At 41.8% G+C, this 14,424-nt stretch overlaps 1 protein-coding gene across 4 annotated transcripts in view; it reads left to right on the top strand.

Annotated features, from left to right (window-relative positions):
* TTC29 (tetratricopeptide repeat domain 29) overlaps nucleotides 1-14,424 on the top strand; it is a 157,252-nt gene that overhangs the window by 91,921 nt on the left and 50,907 nt on the right. For all 4 annotated transcript variants that reach the window (XM_084860273.1, XM_084860274.1, XM_084860271.1 and 1 more), the window contains exon 9: nucleotides 10,769-10,860. In XM_084860273.1, the coding sequence (XP_084716399.1) occupies nucleotides 10,769-10,860 (92 nt within the window). The remainder of the gene's footprint in view (nucleotides 1-10,768; nucleotides 10,861-14,424) is intronic.

Raw genomic sequence — 14,424 nt, 5'->3', positions numbered from 1 at the left:
ATATCGCCGTTGGAAGATTTAGGTAAATTCTCCAACCAAATCCTCAAAATGGCACAGGCCTTGGGCCTAGAGACTCAGCAAGTGGCGTCTGCAGTGCAAGACCCTGGCTTCAACGCTGTAAATGCAGAGTCATTCATATCAGTAGCTATTCATCTATTACTTGCACTAGAGGAAACTATTAAACAGTTTTGGAAAGTCCCTCCACTTTGCCACCAACATCCAAGTGTTTGGAGGGCATGTACCGCCTGCAAGAGGTTCATAATTACTACATTTTCAAATGCACTGCTGCAAATTCAATGGTCATCAAGGCCATGCAGGGCAAGGCCCTCAGGGCATACTCCTCTCCAACTGACAAGGAGGGCAGACCCCTTGATTTGCTGGGAAGGAGATTGTACTCCACTGCAGCGATGGGTCTTACATTTCCAATTACCAGGTGGCGATGTCCAGGTACCAGCTCCTGCTATGGGACAAAGTTTGTTGTCTTCTTGAGCATCTTCCAGATGTCAAGAAGGAATTTGGTTGTCTCTTCCAATCAGAGGCTCTAAAGCTGTCGAAGCAGGAGATAAATACACTGCACCACCAAGTTGATTGCGATTCGAAGGTGCTAGTTGGATCCGTAGCCTTACATCACCACACCTATTTGAGGTCACCCAGTCTTCCTCAGGAAACCAGGAACTGCACTGAGGACTTGCCCTATGGTGGACACAGGTTTTTAATACTAAGACTGATCACATGCTCGATTTGGTACAGAAGAGCTGTACCATGGTGTGTCTTATGAGATTCATATCCCAACAGCTTCCAAGACACTGACGCTGGTTCCAGTCATGGGCCACTCAGTACCAATCTCTTCAGCAACCTACAGGGCAACATCAGCAACAGCAGGCACAGGTGACCTAGTTGGGGAAACCATTTCCATCTTCAACATTCCGCATTTATCGAAGGAAACCTGTCAGGGTGGAAACTGAGCCCATAGAGCCCCAGAGCAGTTCTGATTCTGAGGAAGAACAGCAATCCATGGGAGAGGAGCTCGCTCATCTCTCACAAGCACAGCAGCTGGCAGAGATTCCTCCTGCCAGCATTCCTGGGATAGATAGTGACCCTGGCAGTGAGAGAGCACTGGAGGGGGGCTTGCTGGACACTCAGCGCAGACGCAGGGAGCAACGACAGATGGAGGGCGCCGAAAGGAGGCATTCCACTCGTTTGGCGCTCAAACAATGGTCGCGTCCCGAGGACTCAAGGGAAAGAGGGAGGATCTCTCCATAGCCCATACGTTCAGGGTCTTCCTGTGGTTCCCCTTCAAACGGGGACCAACTGCCTTACCTGGAGCTTAGTCTACTCTGCTATCTTTCCCCAGTGCTGTTCCTTGCTTAGTCACTAGTGATTAGTATCTGAAAGAGTCATAAAGGAATAAAGGAATAAAGCCTTGGAAAGAATCCTTGTCGTCTGTGTCCTGAGTTGGCTATTGGAAAGGACTGCAAGAGGCAGCTAGGGCGCTCCTGACAAAACCTGACAGCAGGAGCAAGCAGCACCTTTCGCTCACTCCCTGCTATTTTCCCTCACTTTGTAGCCCAAATGCCTATCTTTGGAATGCGCCTGTCTGCTTACCATCCAACATGGTGCAACATCACATTGGATTCCTGGGTCCTTGCCATAGTCTGGAGGGGCTCCTGGATTGAGTTCAATACCATCCCTCTGGTCAGTACCATGTTAGTGACCACTCCATCCCCGGTCCTCCATACAGAAGTGCAGACCCTCCTCCAGAAAGGGGCTATCAAGCCTGTCCCATGAACTCAACTTCAGGACAGTTTCTGTTCAAGGTACTTCACTGTACTGAAAAAGGATGGAGGGCTTCAGCTGATCATGGACCTTCAACAGCTAAATCTGTTCATCTCGCCCAGGAGGTTCCATATGGTTTCCCTGATGTCTATCCTATCTAGGGATGTACGAAAGTCACTTACCTTTCCGCGGATTATGTTCATGGGGGGGGGGGAGGCATTCTGTCCCTCCCCCCAGAATCCTCGACGGGGGGGGAGGCAATCCGTTCCTCCCCCCTGGAATCCTCGACGGCTGTCTGTGCTCCGCGGCAGCTCCGCAGAGCAGCCGGCCAGGCACTGGCCAGACCCGTCCGCAGCCGGATTTCCCGCCACGGAGGGCTCTGGGTTAAAAAAACAAAAAGCAAAACCGCGTATGCAAATGGCGGCGGCTATGGCCACCTCCATTTGCATTCCTTATTTTTGGCTGTCTTAGTCCTATTACTATTACGGCGAAAATAAAGGGGAACGCAAATAGCGTAGCGGGCGCTATTTGCGTCCCTTTTTGATTTGCCATTTTAGCCTACGTAAATATTTACATAGGCTAAAATGGCGAATCAAAAAGGGATACAAATAGCGCCTGCTACGCTATTTGTGTTCCCCTTTATTTTTGCCATAATAGTCTACGTAAATATTTACGTAAACTAAGACGGCCAAAAATAAGGAACGCAAATGGCGGCGGCCATAGCCGCTGCCATTTGCGTACGCATTTTTTTTTTAAACCCAGCCATGATAGGCTATGTCAATCTTTACGTAGCCTATCACGTCTCTGTAAAAAAAAAAAAAACCCTCCAGACTGCAAATGGCGGCGGCGGCCGGTCGGAAGACCAGCCGCCACAGCTGCCGCAGCCGCCACCAGAGCCGCCGCCACCTGGAACATCCACTCCAGGTAAGTCTTGTCCCGGGGGGGATCCGCGGGGGGGCGGGTGGCAGGCCGTTCCACCACAGATTTCGGGGGGCCGAATGCACTGGCATTCAGCCTCACCGAGAACCGTGGCGGAATTCTCTGACATCCCTAATCCTACCTCTCCTCTCTTGAGGAGATTGGTTTGCCTCTATCGACCTCAAAGATGCCTACTTTCAGATTGCCATAGACAAATCACAGCAACACTACCTCCACTTTGCCATCTGTACCAACACCTACCGGTTCCAGGTGCTGCCCTGCAGTCTTGCCACCATGCTGAGGGTGTCCACCAAGTGCATGGTAGTAGACTGCTGCCACCTGCAACTGCCGGGTGTAGAGGTCTGTCCATACATAGATGATTGGCTGTTGGTGGTGTCAACAAGAGATCAACTCCTTCAGTCAGTAGAGGTGACTTGCATTCTCCTTCAGGAGCTTGGACTTTTCATCACTGCGGAGAAATTGCATCTAGTGCTTACACAGCGAATTCAATTTATAGGGGCCTTATTGAACTCCCAACTGGGCCATGCTTTCCTACCCAACCCCAGGGTAAAAGCGCTGACCTCCCTGGCGTTAGAACGGCAAATTAGTAGATCTACCATGGTGTTCAAAATCCAATGCCTCCTGGGTTTTATGGCTGCAGCAACAGCTGTCGTTTTCTGGGCTTGGTTGGATATGGAACCACTCCAAAACTGGATCATACGCAACTTTGATACTGATCGGGATGCCCATTGAACCAGGCTTTGTCTGCCCCTGGACATCAGAGACTCCCTCCGGTGGTGGTCAGTACCAAGCAATCTAACCCAGGGCATCCCATTCCTCCATCACCCTTGCCATCCAGGATTGTGACTACAGATGCGTCACTCTCCAGATGGGGAGCTCACTGTTTAGGCCTCATGGTCCATGGACAATGGGCGGCCAATGAGGCCACACAGCACATCAGTCTGCTGGAGTTAAGGGCAGTAGACAAAGCGCTTCTTGTGCTTGAACTGGATCTGGTGGGAAGACTGGTCCAGGTTACTTCAGACAACATGACTGTTGTTGCATTGAAGAAACAAGGGGGTACCAGATCCCTTCCATTGCTCAACCTTATGCTCCAGATCTTCTAATGGTGGATAGCCTGTCAAATTGGACTTATGTGGCTGGTGCCAACAACGTCCTGGCCAATCAACTCAGCCGGACCATGCTGGCCTCCCACAAGTGGGAGTTGGACAGAATGGTTCTGAAGAGCCTCTTCCAAATTTGGGGGGCACCAGAGGTCAACCTCTTTGCCACAAGAGAAAATGCATTTTGCACAACATTCTTCAGCAGAGCAGGCCAAAGCTCAGACTTGATGGGAGATGCCTTTATTTTTTCAGTGGAAAGGAGCACTGTTCTACCTGTTCCCTCCCTTTCCACTAATAACCAGGGTCCTAGCAAAGATTACCGCAGATGATACCAAATGCATTCTAGTGACACCATGGTGGCCACACCAACCTTGGTTTGCCCCACTATTCAAAGTGGCAAAGGGTCAATACCGATGGCTCCCATTGTGTCCGTCTCCTCATAAGAGAGAAAGGCAGAATCCGACACCCAAATTTAACGATTCTCCACATGACAGCATGGAAGATCGGGTGATGGATGATACTTCAGCTCCAGCAGTGATCCAGAGGATCATCAATGCCACCCGTAAGCTGTCTACATAACGTTCCTACTCAAGGAAATGGTCTGTTTTTTCTGTGTTTGCTCGTGAGCAAGGTTTTCTCCTATCCCTTTTTGAGAAGGGACTTAAACTGTCATCTGTACGAGTTTACCTCTCTGATGTTTATGCGTTTCACCTTCTTGTTGAGGGGTTTTCCATGTTTGCGCATCTGACAATGAAAAGATTTCTAAAAGAGATCAGGAATTTAGCACCACTAGCCCGTCCTATGGTACCGAGTGGTGCCTAAGGCACTATCATCAAAGCCCTTTGAGCTGCTGGCAACTACAGACCTATACCTCCTCTTGTTGGGGGGGGGGGGTTCTAATGGCTATTACATCTGCACATTGGGCCAGAAAGTTGTCTGCTGTCCGAGTAGACCAGCTTTATCCCACCTGTCACCGAGATAAAGTGGTGCTCAGACCTGACCCTGCCTTTCTGTCTAAAGTTGTGTCTGAGTTTCATCTAAATACAAAAAAGGGCCACAGTTGTAGAAACTGATAGGAAATTAGCGAACAAGCACACAACTGTAAATGGGTCAAGTAATACTCATGTAATGTTGTAACAATACAAAAACACCCAATGAACATAGTGGGCGTTAGTAATCTATTTAAAATAGGATTGTTGTTAGAACAATATAATTTGTTATAATTTCATATAATTATACATATGAAAACAATGTGAATACAATTGTACATATATTGGAAGATAACAGAAGCATCTATATCACAGGTATATACATATTATTATTATAATTTGTTCAAAGGATCTTCAAATCCATTCACAAAGTCTTTACAGGAATCCAGTGTAATCCTGTTTCGCATATGAGTTGCTTCTTCAGATAAATAATAACTGTAAAGATATTAAGATTATAAGGTCTATAGTCATATATATATACACACACGTGTATATACCTGTATCACAGGTATATACATACTAATAATAGTATGTATATACCTGTGATACAGATGCTTCTGTTATCTTCCAATATATGTACAATTGTATTCACATTGTTTTCATATGTATAATTATATTGTTCTAACAACAATCCTATTTTAAATAGATTACTAACACCCACTATGTTCATTGTGTGTTTTCATATTGTTACAACATTACACTAGTATTATCTGACCCATTTACAGTTGTGTGCTTCGCTAATTTCCTATGAGTTTCATCTAAATCAGGACATTGTTTTGCCTGTCTTTATCACTTCTCCATCCACATCTCTGGAGTCAACCTTACACACGCTCAATGTCCATCGTCCCCTGGCCTTTTATAAGTCAAGGACTGAACAATTTTGGCTGTCACCTCACCTTTTTGTCTACTATGGCGGCAAACACAAAGGCCAGCCTCTCTCTATGCAGCGCTTTGGGTCATTAAGACTATCAGGCTGTCCTGTGAGTTGGCTGGGCTCGAACTGTCTTCCCCAGTCCGAGCTCACTCTACTCAAGCAGTAGTGACATTTGTCACATCTGACAGGGGTGTTCCATCTCTGAACTGTGCTGCCATGCAACCTGGTCCACACTGTCCACCTTTGTAAATCATTTCGGACTGGACATTTGGGCTAGAGCTGACAGTGCTTTTGTTCATGCCATCCTTTCCTCTCTATTGTAGTAGGACACCAACCCACCTCCATTGTAAGTTAGCTTGCTATTCACCCATATGTGTGATACCTAAAGACCACAAAGAAGAAAGTCAGGTTGCTTGCTACCTGTGACTGTAGTTCTTCTAGGGATCCTCTATGCATTCACACAACCCACCCACCCACCCCCTTCGGGGTCATATTTGAGTTCGACGTTGGGTACTGAAGGTATTCTTTCGTAAAAAATTTCTCTTGGTTATGAGGCCGCAATGTCGGTCTCAGGGAACTGAGGGAATAAGCAGGAACCCCCTAGGGACACGCGCATTGGATGGAGGGGGAGGGCTTCCCACCAAAACTTCCTCAGCTATAGAAGCTTCCTGAATCGAGGCGCAGGCGCAGAGCTCATATATGTGAATGCATAGATGAACATTCAAAGAACTACAGTCACAGGTAGCAACCTGTCATTTCCAAAGCCCTGTTGGGCTCACACCAACAAGGCAAAAGTGAGGAAGGAACACTCTTCCTCATTATTGTTGGTGGGGGGGGGGTAACCATTACCCTCCAAAGCTGATCTAAATGTTTCTCTGTGTTGGGAAGCATAGTTAGGGGCTGAGGGGGATTTGGATCCTCCTCTGCGCTATCCATACCACTCTCCCTATCCTCCATCTTCTTCTCTCTGACATTAAGGGTCATGGATCTTTCCACTGGGGCAAGGAGGGAGAATCTGAAATCAGATGTTTCTGATTTCTGATCTCTATAGTGCCTGGGATGCTGTCCAGGGAACCATGGGATTGCCCTGTAAATGATCTAGTAAGAGTTTATTGCTCTTGTATATTTTGCCAGAAGACTACATTCTGAGATGTACATTTTTGTTTTCCAAAATAATATTTTTCTCTTTGCACAATGTGCATATTTTAGTATAGATAGATAGATGATAATTAGCATATATTTACTACATCCACATTCATACAGCATAATGAAATCAGTGAAATTAAGAGGGAGAATGAGTGTGAAAACAAGCCAAGAGATTTGAAAACTGAAATGACACTTTATTGCTGTACGTACCACTGCAGGAAATTCTGCAATAACAGTGGCAGAAATTTGCTAGTTATTAAAGACTAGCATGTTTTTATAAATCCACGGACTTTTGACATGGGAAGTTGGCTGGAGTAAAGCTCATGAAGTGTCTAGTAACAAGAAGTTTGAACTGGAATAGATGTGGGGATTACAATGCTTTGTTGAGGAATGGAAGCAGGTGGTAGTTCTGCACAAATGAGAGAGATAAAGACAATATTTTAGGGAGGCCAAAATAATTGTGCTAGTCATGAACAGACATTCATGAAGACTTCAGCAAGAGATGTTTTAAAGCAGAAGACAAATAGTATATTAGAAAAAATGTAGTACAGCTTGGCATATTTGTATATTGGCTCTTATAAAATATAACAGAAGTAAAATTCAAAGTCGAGGATGATGATGACAAATTTATGGATAATGGTATGGAAGAGAGTTTCCTTATCTGCTATAAGACAATGCCCATAGCTCCAGTGTTGGATTGAAACTGACCTCCATCTTGAAGTCTGACCTTTGGAAATACATATTTAATGCTACGACAACATAAATACAATTTAAGCCTGCTGTTTGGTTTGAGTATTCCAAACATTTCTACTAGAACAGTTTTTTTTCCAGTCCTCATTTTATATCACCTCTGTACATCAGTTTTTCTTTTTGTTTCATTCAGCTGGAATGCTGTTTCAACATTTGCTATGATTTCTTGATACTGCAAACATTTCCACTGTAGAATTGCTTCCACTACAGGAGACAAACAGAATAGTTTATGCCTATGCATATACACTGGAATGTATCTTTTTGCCCAACATACGTCTTTAAAACCTATAAAACACAGTCTCTCTCTATCACAACTGGGGGTGGGGGGGACGCAATCATATTGACAATATATGGATTGCTGAAAACAGAATATCCGCACATTTCCATTATTATAGAAATGTTTTTGTTCATCCACATATGCTTCATACGCTTCAAGAGTAGAAGGTGGTAACATTTGTGATATGCAGGAGAATTGAGACTAAAAGTAACATCCTGTAATGAATTAGATCCATTGTAATACCCAGAGAATAGCCATCTGAGTAGCACACTTCTCCTGCCACACACACTTTCCAGACCACCAATTTCCATCTTTATAAACAGAGTGTGTATACATTTATTTGCCATTCATGCAAATATAGTAACATATTCCTTTGCATGAGTATTTTGGTTACTGAAGATCCTGTTATATTCTTGGAAAGGCCATCTTGAAATGAGGAGTGCATACTCGTATATGAATGACTTGGGATGAAAGGTTGGGGCGTGGGGAATAACAGTATTTTATCATATATGTTCTGTCAACAAATGCTTTGAGAATAATCACATGCTTTCTTACCTAATAATGAAACAGAGAAAAGTTATTTTAAATCTTAAATAACATTGTGTACCAGAATATTAAACCCACATATATTTGCCTGCATGACAAAAAGTTTCTATTATAAGTCAAGAAACTCCATAGGCTTGCATTGAAGTGTGCCTTTTTGTCCCAAATACTAATAAAATACAGATCTATGGAAGAGCTAGAAGCCTTGAATTAGATTTACTGAACTGGATGCTTCGGGCTGTTGGCAAATTCTAATAGACTTTAATGCATTGGTAACACCTGAGTCAGCTTTGCAGCGCTTTTCTTTTTTCCCTTTAACAGTGATAAGGAAGAGACTTCAAAAAATGTTAGGATTGAGTTTTAGATTATTATTAGTTTTTAAGCATTATCTATTTTCTTTCTGATGTCCTGACAATATCAGTAGTTCCAATCTGCATTAACTATAGGGTACAGGTAAGAAATCTGCTACATGTATAAAATGGGAAAAATGATACTGAGGTATTAAATTGTGCATACTAAGAAGTGCTTTTAATACATATAGCACATATATTCCAAAAATGGGAACATCATTCTAACATTGCTGTACCTAAACCAGAGACTCATGGTGGATACCAAGAAAACAGAGTTATGGTAATAGAATATGAATGTGTTAAAAATGACATTATGAACCATAGAACAGAAGAGCTGAAAGAAATGAGACAATCTGTTCAATAAAATTCTTTGAGAGTTGTGTGATGCTCTAGTCACAGCAGTTTGGTCTTTTCTAGGGATGACCGAATTACACTATTTTTGATCTGTGTCAGTTCCACATGTGTTCGTTTATAAGTTTGCCCTGTTCCATTTCTGCTTTAAGCTGCTTGTTTTTTTAAAAATCCACAAAAAATAGTATGCATTTTATCTCAAAATATGCATGTTTACAAGCATTTTATAGTAAATTATACATTTTATATGCTTTTTATGGTAAAATATACATTTTATATTCATTTTATCATAAAATATGCATTTTATACACATTTCGGTCCTTTTTTAAAACTGAAAACTGCATTGCCAAATTCAGAGAAGTGCAGAATTAAAAGGATAACTGCATTCTGATCTAGACATTAGTGCAGGAGGTGCAAATCAGGTCAGCTCACTTCCAATGCGGATCAAAGAAAATCCTCAAGCATCCCTCATCTTTACCTCTATTTGAGGGCCTTTTGAGTCACTTGGGTGCTTCAAATTTCCCATTCCACATCCCAATAGAGGCTGTCCAGTGTATCATTGCAGTCTTTTCAGCAGAAGTAGCTGACCCAGGTTCCCAACATTGCAAAGTAATCTAGTGACCTGAATGAGATCCTGTTCAGCCATGTCTTTAGAAAAGACTGCCTTATCACCTCAGTTGAATGATGTGTAATCAGCTCTAGTCAAGGTTACTTTGGCCTGAGCTGCATGTGTTCCACTTAGGGTTTATCTGAAGATCCGGTGAAGCCTTACGGTTTGCATAGATTGATCCAACGTGGTCTCTTTCACTTCCCATCCCCCATCAAACCTGGTAAACAATATTCACCAATTCTTTCTTGAAAATGTGCAAAAAGGATTTCCATAGATAGTCTTTGGAGAGTTCTTGTGTCCTCATGTGTGTAATAGATTGGGTCAAGAATCTTAAGAGGGAGCAAGGAAAGAATGAAATTTCATTATATATGCATGCTTTCCTACTACTCATTGAAAAAATTGATGGAAAAAGAAATTATGCAATACAGATGATGTCATTGTTTAAATTAAATTAAGATCATATGTTTCACTGTGGCAGCTGTAATCCTTTGCTTACAGAAGAGGTCACATTAATAGACTGTATTCCAAATGAATATTAACAAATCGCTTTTGTGCAAAGATAATTAGAAGTACATGCAATAAATCTGTATACAACAGCTTGTTGTCAAGATTACCCTTCTTTTAAATTATATACATTACAGCTCATTCCTTTAAACTATTATAAACCAAAAAAATCTCATAGTAACTATTACTACAAGACTATGCATTTGAATGAATGATGCCATACGTGAGTACAGATAATGCAATTTTGGTATGTTAGCTCATAATTGCCATGGAAGTACGCAAAACTGGTAAATTGTGTAAATTGCTTTGTTAACCAGAATCCATTTATTTGGCTCCCTAATATGCTAAAATAGTGATACATTTTTATTAAATCAGACAGGTTATGTGTATGTATAATGTTTACAGTGAAGTGAAACAATTATATAAAAATCCCCTGTGCAAATACTTTCAAATGAATGTTGCTGTCAACAAAGCAGCCCATATTTGTCCCACAATGTGGACAAAAGGTTTCAAAGCAGAAATGTCTAATACTGTTTTATCTTCCTTTGTTTTACAGAAGCTAAATGCTTACCTGGAAATATCCAAAATACTGGGAGACTATGTTGGTCTAGGGAGAGCATATCAAGCAATAGCCCAGATCCTGGTAAGGTAGGTTAGCACATCCTTGTCTTGGTGTCATTGTAAATCCATTCAGCTGTGAAATACTGAAATTGTTAGATGTCTGTTGCTTCCTATTACTGACTGCTTAAATTTTAAGCAATGCCATTCTTTACCGGAAGTGACCTTTTAATTGTAAGTTATTTAAATTAGGGTACCTTAACAGATTTACCATCAAAACATGTATTTGTAAATGGTAATCTGTGGTATTAAACAGAAATGGAAGTTGCTTTGTTTGTTTTTGCTTTTCAGAAAACTTAAGACATAGCTGAAAAATAGACATCTTCTCATATCTTGCAGGTTAAAAAATAGAAAGCACAGAAAATTATAGCATGCTTCAATAAGCATGTCACAATGTAACCTTTCCAGAATTCTTCTTTTGAAGTTCTTTTATTGTTTTGTTCTACCTCACTTTTTCAAGGAAGATAGATTTCTTGCAAATATAATGCAGGTTTCATTATCCAAAATTATAGCTTTACACCATGAAAATATGGATTATGAAAATAATCAGAACATGCATTGGGCTGGATCCAAACTTAGTCATAATTAGAATAGACCTATTGAAATAAGTTCCGTTGATTCCAGGGGGTCTGTACTAAGCATGCCTAAGTCTGGATCCAACCCATTAGTGGGAAAATCACTGATACAAGCAAATGTTTTTGTCAGTAAATTGAGGTGATTAATTTGTACTGATTTTGAATGTTAAATTATGTGCATTCATCCCAATCCAGAGTTCAGCATATTCTCTAACATGCATACAGATGCCATGTGTGCACAGCAGCCTCTGTTTGTTTTAATAAAAGGAGCTAATCTGGAATACATGGGTAGATCAGCTCTCTCTATTGAAATGCATGGAGAAGCTTTTGTTTATGGAGAACCCAGTGTGTGTATTGGAGTTCCCCAGTGCATTAGCAATCAGTATTAAGGGAAAGTGTATATTTATTTAAAACTCTATATTGCCCTTTAATATCAGGACAGTTTACAAAATTGTAATTGTCACTATATTTCATCATTGCAATTTTTACTCTCAATCTTCAGAATTTCACTTGCAAGAAAACTGAGAACCTTCCAAAAGGAGATATCTAATGGGTGCCTGGCAGATGTTTAATGTTTCCCTTTCCGCTTGGGAAGATATTGAAAAGCTTATCCTAATGAGATTTGTTTAAATGATTGCAATGTTTCCTTTATTATCAGTAGAGCTCCATCACTGAAAGCAATAACAGCAATGCTAGCGTTCATTGATCAATGCTATTTTTACTAATTTTCCACTTAGGGCTATTCTGAGGAGCAAGAACATTGTAATAAGATATACATTAGACCTGAATCCAGAGGCTGAAGAACAAGCTATGTGTGTGACATCAACTGCATAACCATCTTAAAAATCGCTGGGTCAGAGCCCATACATGTTCCCTCAATATTTTCCAAAGACCGAGACTACTGATAGTCTGTTGGCCAAGTTCTTTTGCTTCTAGAGGTTGTGAAAGTAGAGGTGATAAACCAAGGATGAGTGCATGGAAGGAGAATAGTGTTGTTATAATTGGCACCCCTTTCTTTTTATTGAGATTGCTTTGGCAGCATCCATTTTAAGGTACCATCTGGCAGTGATCATATCCTGAGGAGATGAGAAAGTCTGCTATTTGAACAATGATTGAACTACTGCTTTCTGAAACTAGTATTTCTTCTTGAAATCAGAAATTTCTGTTTTCATTGTCAAGATAGAAGTGGTTCATGGAATATAATAGAAACAGATTCTATGAATTTTCAGATTCATACACACCAGTAATCCCATAACTTCCAATAGCTAAGGTCTCACATTTGTCTCATATCTGAAAAGATTTACTTTTAGAGTTTGTAAGAGCAATTATCCACCCTCGGTGAAGCCAACACACCCTAAGTTTCATTGTTCAGGGAGTGTGTCCTGCTTGGAAGGAGACAAGCCCAAAGCGGTAACATGCAGCGAGAAGCCTCTTCCTGTGGTCTGCCATTTTTCCAGGTCACTACATCAATCACACCCAGTACAGTATTACTCCTTTCCCAGAAGAGGCTGACTAGATGGCTGCAAGGTTAGAGAAGTTAATTTTGCAGAGGTACAACAGAAAGACTCCTTTGGAAGTAGGTATGTTGAGCTCGGTGTTCAGTCATGCCGGCCACATGACCACGGAAGCGTCTTCGGACAGCGCTGGCTCTTCAGCTTAGAAATGGGGATGAGCACTGCACCCTAGAGTCGGACACGACTGGTTGGGGACACCTTTACCTTTTATGTTGAGCTCCCAGGAGCCTTTAATTATGAATTAATTTTTCACTGCATAATTACAGATCTCTCACAGCACAAAGTTTGGGAATTGCTGTTGTTTACTGTTGATTTCTGCCAAGGATATCATCGTGTTCTCAGCAGAGTAAGCCTTCAAGGTGACCAGTATATACAATTACCGTTGTTGCCTTATCTGCTTACCTGCTTTTTAAAAAAAGTTATTAATTTGAATGAATGCCAGCTTACCCTGTGTATTAATTGTGTGTTTGCTACCAGCCACTGATTATGCATCATCTCAATTAATTTCAGAGTGACTTATAGGAGAGCCATGCACAAACCCATTAAAATAAATGGAGATGGTACAGCACAGTGCCTGGAGGATTGCACCCACTGCCTGAAGTTAGCTCTGTGCACTTAATTCCATTGAAATAAGGGAGAGGCTTATGTGCAGTCGGGCACTGGATTGCAGTCATTGTGATCTGGGCAACTCCTAACTTGATTCTCATACCAATTTGCCATGATTGGGTTTATGACTTGCCAACTACATTCTCAGTAATATGTGTATCCCAGATTGGATTTAGGTTCTCAGTTCCAGGCTGCAATATGACTTCCTGTTCCCTTACCAAGGCATCTGGAATCTGTGTCAGAGGTGGCCCCACGCTACAGTGGGCTGTTTCACATGATCAAACAGCCCACCATGGTTTATTTAAGCCCAGTGGGCTGCAGCACAGGCACCCATCTTGAATATTCATGGCTTTTTAGGGTTATGCGACGATTATTTAACCCTCCCACTACCCACCCCCACTGGGTTCAGACAGCACAACAAGCCACAGTCGCAGCTTAAGTATTCAAAAGCCACCCGGCATGTGCTGGCACACACCACAATCCCTGGTGCAAACCTGGCAAACCCCTGGCAGACTCATCAGTCTCAACCTTGAGGGTAATTTAAAGGCTCATATAAAGGTCAGAGATGAATGGAATAAGGAGTTGGAATGCTCTATCCAGTCTAATCAAGGGAAGGTTGCCTTAGCTTCCATATGTACTATTTCTGTAGATTTAAAACTGAGAGTGATTCAACAAAAATTGACGTTTCATATATATTGGACACCACAAAGGCTTATGAAGAAGAAGCTGGCTGGCTTTGCTAGATGATGATGATGATGATGATGATGATGATGTAATCAGGACAATGCCTCATTGAGGCATATGATGTGGGCATGTCCTGCAGTGGCTTCTTTTCGGTTGGAAGTTATTGCTCGCATACATTTTGTTCTTGAAAAAATTGTGATAATAGCAGATGTACA

The sequence above is a fragment of the Heloderma suspectum genome, chromosome 5 (assembly GCF_057233095.1).
Source record: "Heloderma suspectum isolate Gila_16-S chromosome 5, 16-S_ref, whole genome shotgun sequence".
NCBI classification, from domain to species: Eukaryota; Metazoa; Chordata; class Lepidosauria; order Squamata; family Helodermatidae; genus Heloderma; species Heloderma suspectum.
This window is presented reverse-complemented; position numbering and strand designations above follow the sequence as displayed.